Below are 23,879 nucleotides of genomic sequence, written 5' to 3'. Positions count from 1 at the left end.
ATCTATTTCCCATGAAGTGGTGGGACCGGATGCCATGATCTTCGTTTTCTGAATGTTGAGCTTTAAGCCAACTTTTTCACTCTCCACTTTCACTTTCATCAAGAGGCTTTTGAGTTCCTCTTCACTTTCTGCCATAAGGGTGGTGTCATCTGCCTATCTGAGGTTGTTGATATTTCTCCCGGCAATCTTGATTCCAGCTTGTGTTTCTTCCAGTCCAGCGTTTCTCATGATGTACTCTGCATATGAGTTAAATAAGCAGGGTGACAATATACAGCCTTGACGAACTCCTTTTCCTATTTGGAACCAGTCTGTTGTTCCATGTCCAGTTCTAACTGTTGTTTCCTGACCTGCATACAAATTTCTCAAGAGGCAGGTCAGGTGGTCTGGTATTCCCATCTCTTTCAGAATTTTCCATAGTTTATTGTGATCCACACAGTCAAAGGCTTTGGCATAGTCAATAAAGCAGAAATAGATGTTTTTCTGGAACTCTCTTGCTTTTTCCATGATCCAGCAGATGTTGGCAATTTGATCTCTGGTTCCTCTGCCTTTTCTAAAACCAGCTTGACCATCAGGAAGTTCACGGTTCACATATTGCTGAAGCCTGGCTTGGAGAATTTTGAGCATTACTTTACTAGCGTGTGAGATGAGTGCAATTGTGCGGTAGTTTGAGCGTTCTTTGGCATTGCCTTTCTTTGGGATTGGAATGAAAACGGACCTTTTCCAGTCCTGTGGCCACTGCTGAGTTTTCCACATTTGCTGGCATATTGCGTACAGCACTTTCACAGCATCATCTTTCAGGATTTGGAATAGCTCAACTGGAATTCCATCACCTCCACTAGCTTTGTTCATAGTGATGCTTTCTAAGGCCCACTTGACTTCACATTCCAGGATGTCTGGCTCTAGGTCAGTGATCACACCATCATGATTATCTGGGTCGTGTAGATCTTTTTTTGTACAGTTCTTCTGTGTATTCTTGCCGTCTCTTCTTAATATCTTCTGCTTCTGTTAGGTCCATACCATTTCTGTCCTTTATCGAGCCCATCTTTGCATGAAATGTTCCTTTGGTATCTCTGATTTTCTTGAAGAGATCCCTAGTCTTTCCCATTCTGTTGTTTTCCTCTATTTCTTTGCATTGATCGCTGAAGAAGGCTTTCTTATCTCTTCTTGATATTCTTTGGTACTCTGCATTCAGATGCTTATATCTTTCCTTTTCTCCTTTGCTTTTTGCTTCTCTTCTTTTCACAGCTATTTGTAAGGCCTCTTCAGACAGCCATTTTGTTTTTTGCATTTCTTTTCTATGGGAATGGTCTTGATCCCTGTCTCCGATACAATGTCACGAACCTCATTCCATAGTTCATCAGGCACTCTATCTATCAGATCTAGGCCCTTAAATCTATTTCTCACTTTCACTGTATAATCATAAGGGGTTTGATTTAGGTCATACCTGAATGGTCTAGTGGTTTTCCCTACTTTCTTCAATTTAAGTCTGAATTTGGCAATAAGGAGTTCATGATCTGAGCCACAGTCAGCTCCTGGTCTTGTTTTTGCTGACTGTATAGAGCTTCTCCATCTTTGGCTGCAAAGAATATAATCAATTTGATTTCGGTGTTGACCATCTGGTGATGTCCATGTATAGAGTCTTCTCTTGTGTTGTTGGAAGAGGGTGTTTATTATGACCAGTGTATTTTCTTGGCAAAACTCTATCAGTCTTTGCCCTGCTTCATTCCGTATTCCAAGGCCAAATTTGCCTGTTACTCCAGGTGTTTCTTGACTTCCTACTTTTGCATTCCAGTCCCGTATAATGAAAAGGACATCTTTTTTGGGTGTTAGTTCTAAAAGGTCTTGTAAGTCTTCATAGAACCGTTCAACTTCGGCTTCTTCAGCGTTACTGGTTGGGGCATAGACTTGGATTACTGTGATATTGAATGGTTTGCCTTGGAAACGAACAGAGATCATTCTGTCGTTTTTGAGATTGCATCCAAGTACTGCATTTCGGACTCTTTTGTTGACCATGATGGTTACTCCATTTCTTCTGAGGGATTCCTGCCCACAGTAGTAGATATAATGGTTATCTGAGTTAAATTCACCCATTCCAGTCCATTTTGGTTCGCTGATTCCTAGAATGTCGACATTCACTCTTGCCATCTCTTGTTTGACCACTTCCAATTTGCCTTGATTCATGGACCTGACATTCCAGGTTCCTATGCAATATTGCTCTTTACAGCATCAGACCTTGCTTCTATCACCAGTCACATCCACAGCTGGGTATTGTTTTGCTTTGGCTCCATCCCTTCATTCTTTCTGGAGTTATTTCTCCAGTGATCTCCAGTAGCAATATTGGGCACCTACTGACCTGGGGAGTTTCTCTTTCAGTATCCTATCATTTTGCCTTTTCATACTGTCTCCCTACTGTCTATGGCAAAAATCTGAAGTCTTGAGCAGCTCCTTTAAACCCTTCTGTGGTCTGGTCTTTTTCCTTCTTCACTTCTTTTTGAAGCAACCTATGCTCTAGTCATCAGAATAAATCATTTCCTGAATATGCCTTGAATCTCTCTGTTTGCTCTGTGGCTTATGCCTAACTCCATTATCTGGGAAGCATTTCTTCCACACTCTGCCTGCTAGGTAGTTAAATCCATCCTTCTAAGTCTACCTCTTCAGCACTCCTATTAGAAAAAAAAAAATCTAAATTTCTCTTTACTCTCACAGTTCCTTAATTCCTTAAATTTCTATGAAAGCTAATGACATCATTTGGCTTGTATTACAGTCATATGTGCTTACATTTATCTCCCTGACTAGGCTGTAAGATGCCTTTTTTTTTTCTTCAGGCTGTAAGGTTCTTGATGGTAAATAAATTTGCCTCATTTACGGACTGTGACTTGCCTTCATATTTTGCATCCCGTTAGCAGCTATGAAGCATAGTCGATAAGCTCGTTGCCGCTAGTGGTACAGCGATGTGCTGACACCTGCTGGTTATATCTAGTTCTGCAGCCTGACCCAGCATCTTCCTCTCAAGTATTTGAGGTGAAGACAAGTGTCAGTCGCTCAGTCGTGTCCGACTCTCTGTGACCCCATGGACTGTAGCCTGCCAGACTCCTCTGCCCATGGATTCTCCAGGCAAGAGTACTGGAGCGGGTTGCCATTCCCTTCTCCAGGGGATCTCCTCGACCCAGGGGTGGGAAACCAGGTCTCCTGCATTGTAGGCAGATTCTTTACCGTCTGAGCCACTAGGGAAGTGTAAGTATTAGGGGTGGGGAGACACCCCTGGAAAATTCAATGGCAACCTGCTCCAGGATTCTTGCCTGTGAAATCCCACAGACAGAGGCGCTTGATGAGCTACGAATGGTCGGACATGGCTGTGAGATCGAGCATGTATGCATCCCCTTACCCTGCCAGGTACTGGAAGCCTGTGCTCCTGGTAATGTTGCCCCACAGCACCACCCATCCTTGGTGACTCTAGGGGCACACTCAGACCTGCTGATCTCTAACTTGCTTCTTGTGTCTCCAGTCTAAGTTCAATACACTCTTCAGAACTTTCTGCCCCGACCCCCCACCCCACCCCCCGCCAGCAATTTGTACATCACATTTCCCCCAGTACCACAGAAATACAAGGAGAACAAGATCTCAAGGAACTGGGCAGCAAGAGTAGAAAGAGGCAGACAATTTGGGAACAGGGGATGTGCAATTCCTCCTCCTCACCTCAAGGAATCAAGACTGTTTCCTACAGAGTGCTATTCCTTTTGACCTTTGTCTTATTTATAGGAGGCTGCTGGGGCCATGGACTTTCTTGGTGACAGTGTGATGAACCGGAGGTTGAGCACAGAGTAGGTAGGCGGGGCTTGGGGGTGGGGCCAGGCCAAAGGGCCTCTCACTTAGGAGCTTCTCTATTCTGTCAGCTCTCCCGGAACATCCAAGGCGAGACTGGCACCCAGGGCGCAGCAGGTGAGGGACTGGGCAATGACACAGGGTAGGCTTCAGGGGAGATGGTGGCAGAAGAGTCCCAGCTCTGTCAACCTGAGCTTTCCATATTGTGGCTCTCATTTGATAGAATTCCTGAGTCTCAGTGGGGAGGTCCAGCTCAGTTTTTCCTGGAGTAAAGCAGCCTCAGAAAGAAAGACATGGTTTTGGATGGGTGGGCGCAGGGCTGAGGGATGGCGGTGGATAAGGGCATGTGAGAGACCACTGAGAGATGCAAGGAGATCTTAGGAGACACGGATATAGAGGTAAGGGCCAGTGAGAGAGTATGGCCAGAGGATGACAGGGCAGCACTCAGTCAAGTGAAAACAGGAGACTGAAACATGGAGGGAGGGAGAGGACAGTGGACCAAACGCGAGATGGCAACGGAGGCAGTGGAGAGCTGGGTAACAGGAAGGCCAAGGAGGAAGGAAGGCTCACATGGAGCAATCTCCTCTTCCGGCTGTCGAGTGTGGTCCAGAAATCCCCAGCAAAGCTGGGGGCAGAGCAAGGTTCTGGGTTTCCACTGGATTGATTCGGCTGGAGGAGAACCCCCTACCCCAGTGACACTGCCCTGCTTCTTCAGACTCCCATTTTGGTTGGGGGACAGGGCGAGGCTGCTCCTCACTGCGGTCAGAGCCACATCCTGCAGAGGAACATGGGAGGGGGAAGTAAGAAGCAAAACAAGCAGAACCACCATAGGCAAGACCATGGGGAGAGTGCTCCGGGACCAGGCACTCATGTGCCGCCAGCCGGTCCTGAGTGCAGCCTCGGCAGAGGCCCGGAGACCTCCGGGGCAGTCTTGAGGTGCTTGTTCTCATGCTTCCTCAGCGTGCTTCAACCTCATTGAGAGCATTCCACGGGAGGAGGCTTCTTCAGATTGTGTGGTTCAACGCCCATTTTTATCATTTGCCAGTGACTTTAGTCAAATTGCTTAATTGTTCTTAGTTTCATTTTCCTCATTGCAAATTGGGGATACCTACCTTACAAAGGGTTGGAAGACTGAGATAATTCACATGAAGCACTTGCCATATAGTAGGTTCTCAATAAATGTGAATAATTATTATTTTTTTAAATCAGGACTCCAGGGACCCCTATATTTCTCATGTCTCTAAAGGCAGTACAGCACACTAGCTGATATGGGCTTTTGGAGTCAGAAAAACAGTTGTGTTTGACCTGGGTAAATTATTTAATGTAAGCTTAAGTTTGCTCAGCTGTAAAACAAAGATAGTAATAGCTACGCTTCACAGTGTAGGTGTACGTCTGGGTACAGATGTACAGTACCCAGTCAGTGTTCAAAAAGGGCAGCTGTGAGAGCTGTCTGCCAGGTAAGCTTCATCATCTCCACTGCACGAGCAATAGCCCGCTTCTCTTGAGGTCTTAGCTGTGGTGCGCTAGCCTGGGGTGTGCCCTCATCCCTCCAGCTAAAGCTCCTACTGCTCTGCTGGCCTGTTTTAGAGATCATGATGTCCTGCAGTCCTAAAGGGAAAATGGGAACCAAGTGTAGTGGACTGAGGGGGCGCAGGGGGAAAGAGATGACAAGCAGAGATGATGATGAGACAGAAACCGGAGACAGAAAGGGGAAAAGCTATTGCTCTCTTGCTAAGGAAGCCTGTGGCCTCTCTTCTAGTGACTGATCACATAACCCCCCACCCCGACCCCTCCCTAGGAACCATGGAGTCCTTCAGTTCCAAGAGTCTGGTGCTACAGGCAGAGAAGAAGCTACTGAGTAAGATGGCAGGGCGGTCTGTGGCTCATCTCTTCGCGGATGAGACGAGCAGTGAGGTGCTAGATGAGCTCTACCGTGTGTCCAAAGAATACACACGCAGCAGGCCCCAGGCCCAGCGGGTTATCAAGGACCTGATCAAGGTGGCGGTCAAGGTGGCTGTGCTGCACCGCAGTGGCTGCTTCAACCCCAGCGAGCTGGCCCTGGCAACCCGCTTTCGCCAGAAGCTGCGGCAGGGCGCCATGACAGCACTCAGCTTCGGGGAGGTGGACTTCACCTTCGAGGCCGCCGTGCTGGCCAGCCTGCTGACCGAGTGCCGGGACGTGCTGCTGCAGCTGGTGGAGCGCCACCTCACGCCCAAGTCCCACGGCCGCATCCGCCACGTGTTCGATCACTTCTCTGACGCCGGCCTGCTCACGGCCCTCTACGGGCCTGATTACACCCAGCACCTGGGCAAGATCTGCGGCGGGCTCAGGAAGCTGCTGGACGAGGGCAAGCTCTGAGAGTCCCAGCCCCAGCACGCTCCTTCTTGGCAGAATGGCTGACTGAGAAAACTACACACACCAGGCTCCTAACCCTGCGCCTCTGCACTAATGCTTTTCAATCCTCAGGCTTCAGTCTTTCCCAAGAGTGCGTGTGACTCTGAGACTACCCCACCCCCAAACTCCTGGTGGAGAAGAAGCAATGCTGAGGGTTGAGGCCTCTCTTCCCACTCCAGCCCCAAGACCGGAAACAAAGCTGCCTGAAAAAGACGAAGTGAAACTTGGATCTCTGTTTTCCCTGCAAAGGGCCTTTCAAACAGGGAAGCCCCCTCACCTCAGAACCAGGGTAAGAGGACATAGCCCAGCTAACTCTTCTGGGGACACTAAAGACAGCTGGGGGGAAGGGGACCCTGAGAGACATTCTAGATCTGAAGGTCTGCAGAGTCTGGAGGGATCCCAGAGGCTCTGCTCCAGAGGGCAGGAAGAAGGGGCTAGGGCAGGGGAGAGTCTCACAGAGGAAATAAAACTATTAAAACATGCACAGGGCTCAATGTTTAATCTCTCCAGCTTCTTATATCTTATGACCATCACAGAGGAAAGAGGTATATAAACACCACTCATCTCACCTCTCACCATTTCCATACAGGAGACTGAGGCATATTTCTAATATTACTGGGGTTTCTTTGCCTACTTCTGTTTAAGAAACTCAAAAAAACTGTACCACACATCAGTGCTACAAATTGCAAATAAATACGTAGTGAGGAGCAAGGCATAGATCAATAGGCTCTGGCAGGGAGAGGGTATAACAAAGAGGCTCCCATGGCAAAAAGATTCCCACAACTGTCTTCCTCTTCAAACTCAAGTCAATTCTTCTTCCATCCTTTAGTCTCACACAGGCTGAAGAAAGGAGCAGATCAGAGGGGTGAACCGGTGGCACGGAGGGTTCTGGACCCTACATTGCTTTTTTTTTTTTTCTCAGAGCAAGAGTTGTGAAAAAGTTACAGTGACCTGATTAATCAAGACTAAGCCCAAATTCTTTCATTTGAGATTGGGGGCAAGGCCTGGCACAGTCTGCCACTCCCTGCAGAAGGGCTAGATCACTGATGGCCCATTCTCAATAACATGGTTGGCTAAGAAGGTGGGGAAGGTGGACTAGAAATCACTGGCTCACTGTTCCTGGGTTCCCCTCATCGCAGGGCTACAGAAATCCCATTTTTCAGCTAAGAGTGGGAAACAATAAGATACAGCAAATAAATATTACTTCAATATAGCACCAAATAAATTAGGTAACAGAGTTGGAGATGGGGAGGAAGTTAGGGGCTAGGGGAGTCCCTGCCTCCCTTGGCTCTAAGGCCAAGGAATCATGGAAGGGACGGGAAGGGCAGCAGGGATCTAAAAAGACCTTTTGAGTCTAAAGACCAACTCTAGACTCAGCCCAAGAACAGAGAAGGGGTCTATTTCCCATCCCCTACTCTTGCCATAGAGTAGAACTGCTCCAGGCCAAGGAACTCTTGACGGACAAGGAGGCTGGGGAGATGGCAGGAGTATGGGGAGGTAGGCTGGGAAGCTGTGTTCTTGAGCCTCACCTCAGGCTCCTCTCTCCCTCAAGATGCTCCTTCAGCATCTGGCTTCTCTCAATCAGTTCTGGGGACCTCAGAGTTTGAAGATTTCATCTTCCTGGTCCCGAAGTGTCCGGGTCCGAGAGGTCTGGGTCAGTGGCACGGGACCTAGGACTGCTCGTTGCTGCATCCGAGGAGAGCTTAGGTGAAGACTTAAATCCTCCCCAGGTATCCTGCAGGTGAGGAAAAGGGGGAAAAGCAACAGATCAAGGGAAGAGACTGAGATGGGCTGAGTGAAGAAGTAAGTGGGAAGCTGTCTTCCTCTAATATACATGAGCTGGTTGCTTTACAATGGAGTCCAACACCCTCTGGATAAATCCTAACCCTAATGTTCCTTCATGGATCATCAGAGCAGTAAGAACAGCCAACTATTTCCCTCCACTGGGAACACAGAATCACTTTCCAGTGCCTCCACCCATTCCAACAGCCATGGGCTCTGCGTTGTCTTGGGGCCACCTGAGGGAAAGGCTTCACCTTGCTTCTGCTGACACTGGGCTTACTTTGTGTCTGATCAGGTAAGACTGGGGGAACAGAGAAATTTATGGAGGGACTTAAAAGGACCCATTCAAGACTCACCCACTTTCCCCCTTTTTCAGCTTCTGGGCAGCAGCCTTCTTTGACAGGCTGATCTGTGAATCGAGCTTCTTAAGGAAATCGGAGGCAGAAAGGTCATGCATGGGGGGCTCCTGGCCAGCTGTGGGAAGAAGTTCACCATTGGCATGTCCTAAACCTCTTTCTCGTTTCTTCCTCTCGGCTGAGTGTGGTCGAACTTCATCCTTACTTGGCTGTACTGCTTCTTCTCCATCCTTCTCTTCCTCAGAATCCAAACCATTGAACAGGTCTCTGGGCTCTGTCAGGATGGGGATGTAGAGGGTTTTCTTCAGGAAGATGGAGTCATTAGTATAAAGGCGGTTTGCACGCTTAATCTGTTCCATCTTTAAAAAAAAGTCACCACAATTAATGACAGTAATAATGATCCACCTTATATTTGTACAGCATCTCATGCCTTTTAAAGTGATTGTTCAGAGTCTTATCTGGCCCTATAATAACCAAAATTACAGAGGGCTATTATCCCTATTTTATTGATCAGTAGTTTTTCACACTTTTTGGTTTTAGGGCCACTTTACATTTAAAAAAATATTGAGGAAAAAAGCTTTTACTTATGTTAATCACATCTATCAATATTTAAGGTATTATAAATTAAAGCTTAAAAACTTTAAAACACTGTTAAACATTAACATAAATATTTTAATGAAAAATAATGTATTTTCTAAAACAAAAATAGTGAACATATAGCAAGAACAGAGGCACTGTTTTACACTTCTGTAAATCACTTTCATGTCCGACTTAATTGAAGACAACAGGCTTCTCATGTCTGCCTCTACAAGCATCTGCTGCAGTATCACAGGCCACATGGCTTCTGAAAAACACAGTGTGCACCCATGAAAATAAAAAAGACGCATAAAGTCTTGCTATTATTACTATGGAAATAGTTTTGACCTTGTGGATCCCTAAAGAGTCTTAGGGAGCCCTAGATTTTGAAACTACGGTGAAGATGAAGGCACTCACTCTGAAACTAACTAGATTCTAATGACCTTTCTAGGTCTTGGCTCAAAGGCAGTGGAGCAATATCCCCATACATGATACTTTGAAAACTACCATAAAGATGAAGGAACTGAGGCTCAGAGAGGTTAAGTGACTTGCCTAGCAAGCTACTGATAGAGCTAGAATTCTGGGCCTTTTTACTCCTCCCAGGAATGCTTTTCTTATGTATTTATTTTGGCCATGTTGCGAGACATGTGGGCTCTTAGTTCCCCAACCAAGGCTGGAACCCATGCCCCCTGTAGTGGTTAAGGCCCCCTTAACCACTGGGCCTCCAGGGAAGTCCCCAGGAATGCTTTTCTTATTATAATATTAATAATTTCACTGATCAAGTATTTATTTAGTGCCTATTTATTCATCACTAAACACAGTGGCTGGTATCACCATCTATATCTACCTGCCTCCCAAAGTAGAAATATCACTGTCATTCTTAACTCATACTTTTCTTTCACCATCTATACCCAAGAGGTCAACAAAAATGCTGCAAAAATCTCATCTCTGGTCTCAGCTTCACATTGCCACTGACTTAGAACAGACTCAATATGTCTCATTTGGGTATTGTTAAGTTTTTTAACTGGTCTTCCTCCCTCCATTTCAACTTATCTTCTACCCTGCTGACATGTATCTTTTTAAAAAAAATTTAACCTGATCAATCCACTACCTTGCTTATGAACTTTCTATGGCTCCCCACTGGGTCAGAGATAAAATCCACATTACCATTCAAGGGCATCTCACCTTCATAGGTAAGTCCAGCTACACCTCCCTTCTGCCACTTACACCTTTTGCCATCCTGAATTTTTAATTTTTCTTCCAACATTTCATGATCTTTCACACTTTTGTGACTTTATCTGCCTGGAACGCTTCTCCACTTCTCCCTTCTTGGCCTGGAAAACTTCTCATCAACTATCATTCCCTTTGTGTTATCTTCTTCAGGGCTCCCAATGCATACTGTAAATACTGCCATAATAATACCTATCTTATTATATTATACTGTAGGCATATTTGTCCTGTGCAAACTGTGAGTCATTTAAGGGCAAGACTGGTGACTTGCTGTCTCTGTATCCCTAAGATTCTCCTCAATATCACACAAATTTGGCACACAGCAGAGGCTCATTAATGCTTTATGAGTAAAGAAACTAGATAATAAAATATAGAAACCACAGACACCGTATATCAGTATTTTATTACCCGAGGCCAGGCAGCCAGTTTTACTAAAAATTCATCCCATAAAGGCACCAGTTTGGGAGATCATAATTCTTATAACTGTCCAATATCAAAGCTGTTTCCACTCTAGGCCAAGACTACTAAAATAAACTTGACTAATAAAATCTTATGCTATAATGAGTTTAAAAATAAAATCTGATTGATTTGAACAGTAAAAACAGTTAAAAGCAGCTTGCAGTTTTATACTTTTACTTTGCCAAGCACTTTGATGCTATTCATTTTATTTTGCCTAGATAATATCCTAGGTCCCTTCTAGTTCCAAGATGATATGAATTAATTTGTGAATTTTCTGTTGCTTTTATTACTTCCCAGAAGCACCATATATGGGGACATTGTTCCTCTGCCTTCGAGCCAAGAGCTAGAAGGTCATTAGAATCTAGTTTAATAGAGCAGTTCAAAGTGAGGATTTTATTTTTTTGGCCATGCAACACACCATGTGGGCTCTTAGTTCTAGACCAGGGATCGAACCCACACCTCCTCAGTGGAAGCATAGAGTCTTAACCACTGGACCACCAGGGAAGTCCCATGAAATGAGGATTTTAGAACAAGACAACTTGGTCTGAATCCTAGCTCTAACAATTAAACTAGTTGTATATATTCTATAGCAAGTTACCTCTCAAAGCTTCAGTCTCCTTGTCATTAAAAATTTGTTTTTATTGAAGTATAAGTACACTATTATGTTTCAGATGTACAACACAGTGATATTTCTTATCTTTAAATGGAAATGGTCATATCTACCTCATAAAGTTTCATGGCGATAATATGAGATAATAGAGCTTGGCATATACTAAGTGTTCCTTAAATGACAGTTAGGTAATAAATTAGGTAATTTACCTAAGTTTTTTATTTTTTATTCTTATTGTACAAATGAGGAAACTGAGGCCCCAGACAGTAAAGTGGTTGACTATCCAGTCACTCAGCTAGTAAGCAGCAGAATGAAACCAGAACCTAGAACTTTTCTTTACTAGACTACAGAGCTTTTCTGTACTCAGAAAGATACAGGGCAGTAAGAAAACCTCAAACAATAATTGTTGAATCACTAGCAGCAGTTTCCTTCATTGCACAGCATCTGAGCCTCTGCTGGGATGAAAGGACTGCTCAGTACTTTCAAATCCATTTCCTTTATTTAGGCCTTCCCTCTACTTAAATGTTCACTTCACTACACTCCCAATCTCCAGTGTGGAAATTTTAGCCAGACTTTCATTCATTCAGAAAACATCTATTAAGCTTCTATGTGCTGGGGATTATGTCAGGCTCCAGAGATATAAAATTGAAAAGAAATAGTTCTGTCCCTTAGAGTGCAGGCTATTGGAAAGACAAAGATGTAAAGGATGTAGACCACTGGATTACATAGATTTATAGAGAGGAGCATAGAGAAAGGGATGTCCAAGTCTTTGAAGGCCCATTGTGATGGTCCCCTTAAAGTCTACACTAATGTCTCCTTCCAAATAAAAACCAATCTTCTTTCCTGACTTCCCACTCTTTGTTAACACCTCTACAAACTCACCACGTTCTGTCACCTACAATCATTATTTGTGTCCCTGCTCACTTCTTCAGTTCAGTTCAGTCACTCAGTTGTGTCCGACTCTTTGCTACCCCATGAATCGCAGCACGCCAGGCCTCCCTGTCCATCACCAACTCCCGGAGTTCACTCAAACTCATGTCCATAGAGTTGGTGATGCCATCCAGCCATCTTATCCTCTGTCGTCCCCTTCTCCTCCTGCCCCCAATCCCTCCCAGCATCAGAGTCTTTTCCAATAAGTCAACTCTTAGCATGAGGTGGCCAAAGTATTGGAGTTTCAGCTTCAGCATCGGTCCTTCCAATGAACACCCAGGACTGATCTCCTTGCAGTCCAAGGGACTCTCAAGAGTCTTCTCCAACACCACAGTTCAAAAGCATCAATTTTTCGGCACTCAGCTTTCTTCACAGTCCAAGATGTCCAAAGACAAAGATGTAAAGGATGTAGACTTTCACTACATCCATACATGACCACAGGAAAAACCATAGCCTTGACTAGACGAACCTTTGTTGGCAAAGGAATGTCTCTGCTTTTGAATATGCTATCTAGGTTGGTCATAACTTTCCTTCCAAGGAGTAAGCGCCTTTTAATTTCATGGCTGCAATCACCATCTGCAGTGATTTTGGAGCCCAGAAAAATAAAGTCTGACACTGTTTCCACTGTTTCCCCATCTATTTCCCATGAAGTGATGGGACCAGATGCCATGATCTTAGTTTTCTGAATGTTGAGCTTTAAGCCAACTTTTTCACTCCCCTTTTTCACTTTCATCAAGAGGTTTTTTAGTTCCTCTTCACTCACTTCTTACTAGACTGTAAATTACATGAGAGCAGCAACTACACACTTTATTTATGTTTCTATCTCCCAAGATGGTTACCACAATGCTTTGAACATACCAAGCAGAAAAATGTTGCCTAATTCAACAAGATATAGGGGAAGACCCTTATCAACTTTAAAGCAATGTATTTTTACTCCTACTAAATATACCCTACGCATGAACTGAAATGCTTGGCATAGAGAGTACCTGTTTTGTACCACAGAGACCACCTTCTTGAAAAGAAGAGGGCAGAGCATTGAGGAGGAGAAAAGAATAAGAGGAGACAGCACTTCAGTTCAGTTCAGTTCAGTCCCTCAGTCGTGTCCGACTCTTCTCGACCCCATGAATCGCAGCACGCCAGGCCTCCCTGTCCATCACCAATTCCTGGAGTTCACTCAGACTCATGGCTATCGAGTCAGATGCCATCCAGCCATCTCATCCTCTGTCGTCCCCTTCTCCTGCCCCCAATCCCTCCCAGCATCAGAGTCTTTTCCAATGAGTCAACACTTCGCATGAGGTGGCCAAAGTACTGGAGTTTCAGCTTCAGCATCATTCCCTCCAAAGAAATCCCAGGGCTGATCTCCCCTAGGATGGACTGGTTGGATCTCCTTGCAGTCCAAGGGACTCTCAAGAGTCTTCTCCAACACCACAGTTCAAAAGCATCAATTCTTTGGCGCTCAGCCTTCTTCACAGTCCAACTCTCACATCCATACATGACCACAGGAAAAACCATAGCCTTGACTAGACGGACTTTTGTTGGCAAAGTAACGTCTCTGCTTTTGAATATGTTATCTAGGTTGATCATAACTTTCCTTCCAAGGAGTAAGCGTCTTTTAATTTCATGGCTGCAGTCACCATCTGCAGGGATTTTGGAGCCCCCAAAAATAAAGTCTGACACTGTTTCCACTGTTTCCCCATCTATTTACCATGAAGTGATGGGACCGGATGCCATGATCTTTGTTTTTTGAACGTTGAACTTTAAGCCAACTTTTTCACTCTCCACTTTCATCAAGAGGCTTTTTAGTTCCTCTTCACTTTCTGCCATAAGGGTGGTGTCATCCGCATATCTGAGGTTACTGATATTTCTCCCGGCAATCTAGGAACCTCAGACTAAAAACTAGCTATGCATTGTTTGCTGTGAATGTTTCGTCATTCTCAATTAAAATATTTCTATGTAGTTAACAGTACAGGATTTGGAATCAGACAGACCTGTTTGAATTTTTACCTCAACACTTATTAGTTATTTGACCTTCGTCAAACTGGTTAACCAATCTAAGTTTCAGTTTCTTCATCTGTAAGAAGGGCACAATAATTATATGCTTGATAGGGATGTGAGGATCAAATGAGCTAATGGATGTAAAGTCTTTAGTACAGTGACTGGCCTAAAAAATAAATGCTGCTCCCCTCCGTTGGGATAATGGGACAGGATTTGTTCCCACCAGACGGTGCAACACTGAGATAGGAAAACAAAAAGATAAAGGAGGACCAAACTTTTATCACAATCAGTTAATATAAACACAATTAAGAAAATTTCAGGGGAAGCTGCCCAGAGGGCCATACATTCTCATGAGGAATAAACCTCTTCTAATTGGGTGTCTACGTCCCAATCCTGGAAGACTCACCGTCACCCCGTATTTGAGTGCTAGTCCAGCCAGGGTGTCTCCGGGCGCCAACTGATGCTCCAGGCGTCTTTCCCTCACCGGGGAGCAGGCAGACTGCACCAGGCTTCCATAAGAACGAGCCCGGCTCCCTTGAAGCAGTCCTGACCCCCCGAGGGGGGCCTGTCTAGAGGGAGAAGCCATCTCCTCACCCTGCGGACAACTGAGGTTACAACCCCGGGAGGCCCGGCCAAGTGACCGATAATGACGGGCTCGCGGTCCGAGAATGGGTATCTTAGAGGATTCCTCTCTCTTTGAGTCTTCTCTCTTAAGTCTCCCCACCTCCCTCGGCGATACGCGACTTGTCAGCCCTAGCTTCTCCTCCCTCCAAGTCCCCTTCCCACAAATCTGTACTCTGACTATTCAGTCCCTACCTGAGTCTTCCTTAGCACCCCTCCGACTTTCGACTCCCCACAACAACTCGCGACGTTGACCCCTGACCTTTGAACTCTAGCAGTCCCTTAACACGCAGCTCAATTTGCCCCTACGTCTGGCAGCCCAACCTCCAGGCTCCCCAGTATCCCGACTCCGCCCCGTCCCGGGGTTGGCCCTCTAGGGTCAGGAACAGATCAGGCCCACCCTATGTGGGCTGTGGCTGCAGGCGAAGGGCGTGACAATAGCCAGAGTCTGTAGCACTCTTTCTCCTTCAGAGATCCTCAAAGGTATTCTCCAAACCAAATCAGTCACACCCTCAAATTCGGGCTCCACATCTAGGTTCTTGTCGTTCCAAACGCCTCGAATCTGCCAAGACGAAAGGGCCTGGATCCAGCCCGGCGGCAAGCTCTTTGAAAAAAGACTTCATTTCCCAAAAGGCCCCGCGCCGGTGAGGTCGCAGGGAACCATAAGAAATGCAGTCCTTCTCGGCCGGCTAGAAGCTGGCTTCCGGGATCGCGCAGTGCATTCGTGGAAGCACATCCCCGGAAGTCAGGGGGCCAGCCGGAAAGAGACCGGAAGGAACGGAGACGACCCACTCCCGCTACGGTGGCCTGAAAGGAGTGGCGAAGGCGGCTGGATAGAGTTTTTGATTTCTGGGGCTCACAGTCTTGATGTCTTTCAGGAGGGAAGGAGACGATTGGAGTCAACTCAATGTGCTCAAAGTAGGCGGAGAGGAGTGCGTCCGAAGCAGCTTCACCTGCCCTCTGAAGGCTGTAAAGGAGCTGTTTTGTTGCTGTGGCAACAACTGGGGGGCGGGGTGGAGGGAACCAAAAGACTAGAGGCGGTGGTGACCCCTTCTTCGCCGCAGATGTGTGTTCTCCCATGGTCTTTATTCCCTTTGAGTCTTCGTCTCTATCATTTCCCTTTTATCCCTCCCTCATATCCAGCTGATCCCGTCCGGACTTCTTCCCCTGTCCCCTGCAGAAACGAAGAGTCGGGGACCTGCTTGCCAGTTACATTCCAGAGGATGAGGCACTGATGCTACGGGATGGACGGTGAGAACGAAGAGTGGATCAAGTTTAAGGGTTTTGAAGTTAGCGACTCAAGAACTTTTGTTATTAAGGAGGAGAGCGGGAGTATCTAGGATTCTTTGGCTGGGAGTGAGTAACAGGGATGTGGGTGATGGAGACTGGGAGACTTGGGAGTTGGGCTTTGGAAATGAATGCTTGGACGGGGTGGGACCTATGACCAAGACTCTACTCCCCAGGGACCAATTATCTTTCCTACTCCCCAGCTTTGCTTGTGCCATCTGTCCCCACCGACCTGTCCTGGACACTCTGGCCATGTTGACTGCCCACCGTGCAGGCAAAAAACATCTGTCCAGTAAGTTTGGGAAAAGACAGACGATAGAGTGTAAACCCTTAAAATCTCTTCAGACCACCCTTGGTGCTCTGCTTTTAATCCTCTTCCCCTCTCTCCTCAGGCCTGCAGCTTTTCTATGGCAAGAAGCCGCCAGGAAAGGGCACAGAGCAGAATCCAAGACAGCATAATGAACTCAGGAGAGAAGAGACCACAGCAGAGGTAAGGGGAAGTTGTGTTCCAGGCAGGACGTGCTGCACACCTTAGGCTTGAAGGACTTTGGCTTGTTTCTGGCTCTGAAGGCTCTGACTCTGTCTTCTGTCTCCATGCCAGGCTCCTCTCTTAACCCAGACTCGACTTATCACTCAGAGTGCTCTGCACAGAGCTCCTCACTATAACAGTTGCTGCCGCCGGAAGTACAGGTCAGTGGGATGGGAAAGCCAGAGGTAGGGAGGGACAAGAGATAGCTCTAAAGTGATTGTTTTCCTAATTGTAATCTGAGAAATACTAAGCGTTCTGGGGGTGTTAACTTGTATTTCAGGAAAAAGATTTTTATAACTAAAAAAGTGCTTTGTAATCCTATTTGATTAAAAATTAGTGTATTTTAAGGGTTCTACAAAATCGTAAGATAAAAAAAAACCTTAAAAGATTAATTTAGACTTTCCTAAATTTACTGGATTTCAAAATTCTTTTTATGCAGAACACTTACTAATATCTTGAGGAACACAGAATTGAGAAGCACTTCTATAAAGAGCTGGGAGTCACAGGAGATTAGGCCCTTTCCTTTACTGCTTTTACAGACTTTGATTCTTCTCTGTCCAGACCAGAAGCCCCTCGTCCCTCTGTCTCTCGCCCCCCTTTGCCACCCCCAGAGGTTGAACCCCAAGGTGGGAAGATCAGTAGAGAACCTGAGCCTGAGGCTGGTTCACAGACCAAGGAGTCAGCCACTGTCTCATCCCCTGCACCTATGAGCCCCACAAGAAGACGGGCCCTGGATCATTACCTCACCCTTCGAAGGTGAATATGCAGAATTTTTCCTCAGTTTTTCCCTTTTCTCTCTGACCCTCCTTGTTTCAGGGCTTCTCAAGTGTTTTTACTTATCCCCATGGGGCTTCCCAGGTGGCGCAGTGGTAAAGAAACCGCCTGCCAGTGCAGGAGATGCAGGTTCGATTTCTGTGTCAGGAAGATCCCTGGAGGAGGGCATGGCAACCCACTCCAGTATTCTTGCCTGGAGAATCCTGGCGGGCTATACTCCATAGGGTCACAGAGTCGGTTCCTCCTGAAGCAACTTAGCACACATGCATGCATGCACAAAGACTCCTTACATATGTAACTTTTTTTCAAATAGTTCAGGAAATTAATTACAGTTAGATAGAAAGAACTATTGGGGCTTTCCAGGAGGCTCAGCAGTAAAGAATCCTCCTATAATGCACAAGAGGCAGGTTCGACCTCTGAGTTGGGAAGATTCCCCTGGAGAAGGAAATGGCAACCCATTCTAGTATTCTTGCCTGGGAAATCCCATGGACATAGGAGCCTGGCAGGCTACAGTCCATGGGGTCACAGAGTTGGACATGACAGAGCACTCACACACATGCTTTTATTAATTTAATAAACTTCTTTTCCTGACCAGTTCTGTTTTCTGGTGTTTCCAGCTCTGGATGGATCCCAGATGGACGAGGTCGATGGATAAAAGATGAAAATGTTGAGTTTGACTCTGATGAGGAGGAACCCCCTGATCTCCCCTTGGACTGACATCCTCTTTCCCCATTCATTTCACAAATAAACTACAGTAGGCGCTGGGAGCCCAGCTTTCCCTGACTCTGGTTCCTTGTTTCAGGATTTCAGATCTGTTCATTCTCAGCCCAGCCAATTCTTCTCTGCAAGGTACACAGCTCCCCACACTTCTAACCCTCCCCCACCTTCTCCTACAGTCATGCCAAGCGTCAGCTGCATGCAGCCTGGTGCCCTATTAATAAGTCTGTCAGAAGGAGGTTTTTGCCCTTCGTGTTTTCTGCTTTCTTCTCCACCTCCACTCAAAGTCCTTGCCTCCTTCTAATAACATGAGGGTTGTGGGTAGGCACTGGTCGGCGGGGAGGGGTTGGACATGTCTGGAAACAGAGCCAGGGCTAGCCACCCTGTGAAAGTAGAAGAGACTAAAGGCATTGGCAGGGTTATGGGGAACACCAAGGGAGGGAGCGCCCCCCACCTCCTCCTGGTAATTTGAACCTCCCTGCCTGCTGATCCCCAGAGTATAAATAATCCCCTGATGAATTGGCAGTAACCCTTGGGGTTTAGCGCCAAGATTTCCACTCCAAAGCCCAAGGAAGGAGCAGGCAGAGTGGACAGTAGGGCCTTTATTTACAGGAAAGGGGGGACAGATGATTTAAGCTTTCAGGGCTCCGAGCCCTAGTTGGTAAAGGGAAAGGTAATGTTATCTTTTCTTTTGCTGGCGACCTGTAAAGGAAGAAGAGTAAACACAAGTCATTATCCCATCTCTTGCCTCCTGCAAAGGTGTTCTTTCTAGTTCCTTGGCCAGACTCATAAAGAGGTAATGTCTTAGGTCACCAAGCATGCTCCTCCCCGCCATGTTAAAATAAGAGACAACAGGGCAAATAAAAACACATGGCCCCAACGGCTATGACTACCTTCCCTTTTGCCTCTCCACTGGTATACTTGGGCAGAGGAGTTTTGCTGTCTACTTTCAGGTCACCTATGAATCCCAGGGACGGCGGAGCCTGGTGGGCTGCCGTCAATGGGGTCGCACAGAGTCGGACACGACTGAAGCGACTTAGCAGCAGCAGCAGCAGCAGCATGGTATTTGAACTTCTGTGAATGTCACTTAGGCAGCACCCTAGGCTGCTAGTCACTAAGTTAGCTTTCAGGGGCATCCACCAGCTTCTGCAGCTACTTGCCTTCTCCCCCATGCACCATGTCTGCAGCTACTCACGCAGTTCATTGTTCCGGGTCATGGCCTGGGCGGCCCGAGCGCGTGGCCCCTGCTGTGTAAAGTGGTAGCCAAAGCGGACAATGGAGGGACACTGTTCGAGCACGGTGGCCATCTCCATCTCCACTGCGTCACCAGGCCACTGGCGCTGGGGGAGGCCGAGATGGAAGCCGTCAGCACCCCTCATTTGGATTGTTCACCATCTCAGACCACCAACCCTTTGGGAGGTTAAAGAGGCTCGTTCTCTGGAATGAGTGATGAGAGGTGCTGCCTTGGCTCCCCTCATAAGAAGAGGGAGAGTTCAAACAAGATCAGATGAGATCCTGCCTGTGGCTGCCCCAGGGAAGAGGATCAGTGAGTGTTAGCTGACTGCAAAGACGAGGGGAAGGGAAGGCTGACCTGGTTGTCTACTCGGAGCTCAGTGAGTGTGGCGTTCTCCCGAACTGCCTTCAGCACAGCCATAAGCCCTGTGCTGCTAATGAAGTTGGATTCGATGTTCAGGCTCTGGAGGCTACGATTCTCACGCAACATGTCAGCCACCGCCTGGGTAGTAGGGACTTGGATTAGGGTTAGGGTACAGTTTCACAGATGACTGAGGAGAGAAAGAACAGGAGCGAGAGGGAGACAGCTCTTTGAGAAGAGTCCTTGAGCTGGGCATGGGGCTCCAGGGAGGCAGAAGAAGGGTAGGTAGTAGGGAAAGCCGTGGGGTGACGTGTGCAGTGGAGTTGGGGGTGGTTGAGAGAGTTGGGTGCTTTAGGAAGACAGCTGTGAGTCAAAGGACTGAGGGGAGGAGTCTCCAGCAGGTCTCCCCTAAGAGAGTCGATGGGAATAGCACCCCCAGCGCAACCCTTTCTGACAGCCCTGCCAGGGATGCATGTCCAGGGAGAGGGTGAGGGATGCCAGCTAGCCTTACATTGGCAACGGGGTCACCACTCCTTGTGGCCACCAGGCTGAAGCTCCGGACATGGGTATTTGTCTTCATGGCCTCACACAGCTCAGTTAGCATGGGTATCGGGATGTCCTATCAAAGGGGAATAGGAGAGGGTGAGCCAGGGGACTCATAAGACAGCAGAGTTAGGCCGGTGTTACTGCTTAGAGGATGGGGTCAGATATCACACCTGGATATTATTGAGGTTCACCTCCTCTACCTCCTTGTCGTTGCTTCGAACACTCTTCAGTATCTCCTCGATGTTGGTGGGATTTGGGGGCTCATCTGGCACTGGCTTGTACTTGTCAGGCTGCACCACACCTGGTGGGTGAGGGGAGGAAGGAAACCCCAACATGTCCCCCACAGTCTCCTCCCCATTCATTCTCTCATCACGTATGCATTATGTCTGCTCCCTGACTGCCCCGTTTCACCCTTTGCTACCTTTGCTCAGACTTCGGGACACCTGCCAGGAGCCCTGGGCACCATGCTCCCAAACACACTCACTGCTAATGCCTTCGGTGTTGCAGATTTCTCCGCTGCAGATCGCATCATAGTACTGCTTGTTGCTCATCAGTGTGTACATGCCCAGAATTGCTGGAGAGAGTAGGCAGAGGGGGCACAGGGAATGAGGAAAACGCACTTGTTCCAGGCCCCCCACCCACCTCATTCTGAATCTATTGCATTTTTGAAGCCTGACCTCTTCCAAAGAGGTTTCCCCTTTTGGTCCCAGGGGTCCCTTCCATTAAGCTGTGTAAGGCAGTGGTTTTCAAAACATTGAGACAGGGCTAAGGGAAGGTCCCTAAGGAGCCACCACAGGGTGAGGGGGTCTGTCAGACCCTGCTGTTTGCAGCCAAAATAGTTTTGCTTTATAATCCCTGTAAAATCGCCCTTGAGATGTTAACTTATTAAATTTAAAAATGAGTGTACACATATAGACAAAAATTAAAAACCACTATCTGAGGCTTTCTCAAAACATCCACATCCCACTAGTCCCATGCCATGTTCACGACCTTTGCCCCAGATCCTCCCAACTCAACTGCCCACAGCTGCCCACCTGCAATGTCACACATCTCAGCATCTGTGGCGTGGGCCAGCGCCTCCTCCAGCTCAGGCTCCAGAGTGACCTGCTCCTCCACTGGAATTTCTCTCTTGGGCTGGATGTAGGGTTTCCCTGATGGGGAGATGAGGATGGTTCAGGTCGTCATTTCTCCTAAGATCCTGGCTTCCAGCTTCCTTTCCTTCTCCAGGAGGTAGAATGCTGGGTCACTAGGAGCCACTGTAAAACCTGAGTCCTCTACAAGCTCAGGACTCCTGGGTCCCCTTGATCACTTCTAAGAGCTGGAGTGTAAGTTGGCATGCAGGTGTAGGCAGCTGATTTCCTGGCAGTTAGGAGTGGGCAAGTGAGAAGAAAGCTGGAATGGGGACATGTGAGAGACCACCATTGGGTTCTAGGAGGCATGGATGTTAGAGATCCCATACCCTTCTTCTCGCCTGTGAAGGGCACCAAGTCATCACGCTCTTTGACCTCTAGTGCCTGCTGTTCCAGGTACTGCAAGAGGGCCTCTCGGTCCAGCGGCCCCGTTGGGCTCTTCTTTGTCTGGTCACGTTGTCTTAGTCCAGCTGGCAGGAGCATGTTCTTAGGGATGAGTTTTGGAGAGCAAGTCAGGGCCCCCCTCTGGCCTGGGGCACCCCCTAAAGCATCTCCAGACACTGTTCCCCTGAGCTTCTTAGAACTCTAAGCCCTGTAGATCACCCTGGTCTCAGTCCCCCAGGGCCCCACACCCTTCCTACTGCCTAGGGATTGCCCGATCCCCTGTGCTGGAGCCCCTACCTCAGGGTCCATCTCCTGTAGCTCGCAGTCCAGCTGTTCTAGCTCCTCAGGGCTCAAGGTCTTTAGGATCTCATCTTCATCTATGTCTCTGTATTTTTCCAGTTCCTTTTGATACGATGACATGATGGCCCCCACCCCCTCCCCACTGTGTGGCACTCACGGAGCCTGGGTTATAGGGAGAGAGTGGTTGGACAATGGCAAGATGTCCACAGACACAGTAGGGAAACAGACAAGCCAGTGGGGCAGAACAATAAATAAGCTGGTTGCCTTGGCAGATAGAGATCTAGCTGGGCGTGGGAAAATGGGGGAAGGTTGGGTTGTTTAGTTAGAAATGGAGCCTCCTTCCCGCTTCCACAGCTTCCAGCCACTCTGGATGGGGATCCCAGTATGCAGGGTGAATCCCTCTCCCCATTGTATCAGAAACCCTGGCAGTACCCCTCCCCTTAACCTCGCCTGTCGGTGCCTCTTGCCCTAGCACAGCTGCCAGGAGCCCTGCCATCACAGCCGGCCCCAAGCCCAATTCCTATTGCAAGGAAGGGGGCCAGGCAGAGAGCTTCAGGGAAATTCTGCCTCTCTTCCCCCTAATCCAGTTTTTCCTAACCTGGCTTAAGAAACCAAGGAGGATTTGTTGGGGGGATAGATAGTGCTCTTACTCCACCCTCATCTCCTTTTATTGTGGGGGATCAAGATCTCATTGTTTGCTGAAATCCTAAATCCTGAGGGAAAGCAAGAGCTCAGAGGACCTGGGAGACATCCAGAGTGGGGGAGGGGTGGCACAGCCTTAGGAGAAGGTACTGAGTTCACAGAATGTGTCCCTGGCTTTGGATGGGAAGGCGACACCAGTCTAATGGGTGGGAAATGCCTTCTAAATGGGATAGTTTCTCTAAAACCAATGAGAGGATTAAACTTGCATGATCTTTTAAGCCACACATACACACCATGCTGAATATGAAAGACTGAGAAAATGTGAGAAACGTACATTGACAACGTAACTACAGTTAAGGGAGAGGACAGACAGCGACAGAAACAGAGTGACAGAGAGGCAGACACACTCCACATCATTCCCAGTAGGAGCCCCTCTTCTCCCATCTCCCACCAGGCTCTGATCCACAAGCCCCCTGCCTTCCCCACCTACCAGTCCTGGTGGCCACCTCCCTTCTCACCTCCCCTGCTGTTGGTTGGTCTGTCTGTTCTGCTGGAGCACCGTCCGGGCAGCAGGAGGAGCCGGTGCCGAGGGAGAGGGTGGGGGAACAGTGAGCTCAGCATTTTATTATTTTAGCTCTGGCCAGGTGGGGGGTAGTGGGAGATCACATATACACAGCCCCCATACCCTGCCCAGCCCTGAGAGCCTCTAGTGGCCGCTAACAGCCATGGCACCTCCTCCCCTTCCTCCAAGCCCGAGTCCCAGAAACTGGACTTCTACGAATCACAGTTCCTATTAATGCTTACTGGATTGGCCTAAAAGTCTGTTTGGGTTTTTCCATGATATCGTACAGAAAACCTGAACAAAATTTTTGGCCAACCCAATATTTAGTGCCTGCTATATTCAAAGCAGTGACTATAAGGAGATAATAGAGGTGAGTACAAGGATTTTGTTTTGGTGTCTAATTTTAAGGTGTTTATAAACTGTTAGAGGAATTAATATTTTACAATTTAAAAAGGGAAACTCTGGAAGTTCCCTGGTGGTCCAGTGGTTAGGACTAGGCGCTTTCACTGCTGAGGGCCCAGGGCTGATCCTTGGTTGGGGAACTAAGATCCTACAAGTCATATGGTGTGGCCCAAAAAAAACCTTAAAAAAATAAAGAATAAAAAGGATGACTCATAATAAAAGCTATTAAACAAATAT

The 23,879-nt window shown here is 47.4% G+C and overlaps 4 protein-coding genes across 12 annotated transcripts; 2 read left to right on the top strand and 2 right to left on the bottom strand.

Annotated features, from left to right (window-relative positions):
- The first annotated feature begins 3,844 nt into the window (after window positions 1-3,844).
- Window positions 3,845-6,698, top strand: TNFAIP8L2 (TNF alpha induced protein 8 like 2). Of its 2 annotated transcripts, none has more exons than XM_006058161.4 (2): window positions 3,845-3,939; window positions 5,621-6,698. In XM_006058161.4, the coding sequence occupies exon 2, from the start codon at window positions 5,626-5,628 to the stop codon at window positions 6,178-6,180; it is 555 nt and encodes a 184-aa protein (XP_006058223.3). In that variant the 5' UTR covers window positions 3,845-3,939; window positions 5,621-5,625; the 3' UTR covers window positions 6,181-6,698. The 2 variants fall into 2 exon arrangements, with proteins under 2 accessions (XP_006058223.3, XP_044800316.2); XM_044944381.2 differs by having other exon boundaries at window positions 3,854-3,939; window positions 5,582-6,698.
- Window positions 6,699-15,439, bottom strand: LYSMD1 (LysM domain containing 1). 2 transcript variants are annotated; one of them, XR_006551653.2, is made up of 4 exons: window positions 14,561-15,439; window positions 8,355-8,713; window positions 7,746-7,951; window positions 6,699-7,056 (listed from the first exon to the last, which is right to left on the bottom strand). XR_006551653.2 is itself a non-coding variant. In XM_006058159.4 (3 exons), exons 1-3 carry the CDS (start codon window positions 14,738-14,740, stop codon window positions 7,813-7,815), a joined length of 678 nt encoding a protein of 225 aa, XP_006058221.1. In that variant the 5' UTR covers window positions 14,741-15,420; the 3' UTR covers window positions 6,699-7,812. The 2 variants fall into 2 exon arrangements, 1 of the variants encoding a protein (XP_006058221.1); XM_006058159.4 differs by having other exon boundaries at window positions 6,699-7,951; window positions 14,561-15,420.
- A 64-nt stretch (window positions 15,440-15,503) lies between these two features.
- LOC102416218 (sodium channel modifier 1) lies at window positions 15,504-18,148 on the top strand. 5 transcript variants are annotated; one of them, XM_006058157.3, is made up of 7 exons: window positions 15,504-15,693; window positions 15,956-16,026; window positions 16,266-16,354; window positions 16,455-16,552; window positions 16,664-16,752; window positions 17,153-17,347; window positions 17,983-18,148. In XM_006058157.3, exons 1-7 carry the CDS (start codon window positions 15,643-15,645, stop codon window positions 18,080-18,082), a joined length of 693 nt encoding a protein of 230 aa, XP_006058219.1. In that variant the 5' UTR covers window positions 15,504-15,642; the 3' UTR covers window positions 18,083-18,148. The 5 variants fall into 5 exon arrangements, with proteins under 5 accessions (XP_006058219.1, XP_025143653.1, XP_025143654.1 ...); XM_025287868.2 differs by having other exon boundaries at window positions 15,504-15,744; XM_025287869.2 differs by having other exon boundaries at window positions 15,504-15,744; window positions 17,961-18,148.
- A 521-nt stretch (window positions 18,149-18,669) lies between these two features.
- Window positions 18,670-23,558, bottom strand: TMOD4 (tropomodulin 4). 3 transcript variants are annotated; one of them, XM_006058156.4, is made up of 10 exons: window positions 23,197-23,558; window positions 22,034-22,198; window positions 21,682-21,838; window positions 21,257-21,373; window positions 20,707-20,796; window positions 20,393-20,523; window positions 20,188-20,295; window positions 19,674-19,817; window positions 19,278-19,422; window positions 18,670-18,784 (listed from the first exon to the last, which is right to left on the bottom strand). In XM_006058156.4, exons 2-10 carry the CDS (start codon window positions 22,154-22,156, stop codon window positions 18,762-18,764), a joined length of 1,038 nt encoding a protein of 345 aa, XP_006058218.1. In that variant the 5' UTR covers window positions 22,157-22,198; window positions 23,197-23,558; the 3' UTR covers window positions 18,670-18,761. The 3 variants fall into 3 exon arrangements, with proteins under 3 accessions (XP_006058218.1, XP_006058216.1, XP_006058217.1); XM_006058154.4 differs by having other exon boundaries at window positions 23,169-23,557; XM_006058155.4 differs by lacking the exon at window positions 23,197-23,558 and having other exon boundaries at window positions 22,034-23,130.
- Between the last annotated feature and the right edge of the window lie 321 nt (window positions 23,559-23,879).

This window comes from Bubalus bubalis, chromosome 6, assembly GCF_019923935.1.
Source record: "Bubalus bubalis isolate 160015118507 breed Murrah chromosome 6, NDDB_SH_1, whole genome shotgun sequence".
NCBI classification, from domain to species: domain Eukaryota; kingdom Metazoa; phylum Chordata; class Mammalia; order Artiodactyla; family Bovidae; genus Bubalus; species Bubalus bubalis.
Note: the sequence above shows the minus strand (reverse complement) of the source record. Positions and strands in the feature narration are given on the sequence as shown.

Excerpts from the sequence above, each read along its gene's own strand:
- TMOD4 (XM_006058156.4), bottom strand. The coding sequence starts at position 22,156 with ATGTCATCGTATCAAAAGGAACTGGAAAAATACAGAGACATAGATGAA. Across the intron at positions 21,374-21,681 it reads CTTCACAGGCGAGAAGAAGG|GGAAACCCTACATCCAGCCC; the intron begins GTATGGGATCTC and ends TCTCCCCATCAG. Across the intron at positions 20,524-20,706 it reads CAACACCGAAGGCATTAGCA|GTGTGGTGCAGCCTGACAAG; the intron begins GTGAGTGTGTTT and ends CTCACCCACCAG.
- LOC102416218 (XM_025287868.2), top strand. The coding sequence starts at position 15,643 with ATGTCTTTCAGGAGGGAAGGAGACGATTGGAGTCAACTCAATGTGCTC. Across the intron at positions 16,027-16,265 it reads CTGATGCTACGGGATGGACG|CTTTGCTTGTGCCATCTGTC; the intron begins GTGAGAACGAAG and ends CCTACTCCCCAG. Across the intron at positions 17,348-17,982 it reads CATTACCTCACCCTTCGAAG|CTCTGGATGGATCCCAGATG; the intron begins GTGAATATGCAG and ends TGGTGTTTCCAG.
- TNFAIP8L2 (XM_006058161.4), top strand. The coding sequence starts at position 5,626 with ATGGAGTCCTTCAGTTCCAAGAGTCTGGTGCTACAGGCAGAGAAGAAG.
- LYSMD1 (XM_006058159.4), bottom strand. The coding sequence starts at position 14,740 with ATGGCTTCTCCCTCTAGACAGGCCCCCCTCGGGGGGTCAGGACTGCTT. Across the intron at positions 8,714-14,560 it reads CACTCAAATACGGGGTGACG|ATGGAACAGATTAAGCGTGC; the intron begins GTGAGTCTTCCA and ends TTTTTTTTAAAG. Across the intron at positions 7,952-8,354 it reads CTGAAAAAGGGGGAAAGTGG|GATACCTGGGGAGGATTTAA; the intron begins GTGAGTCTTGAA and ends CCTCACCTGCAG.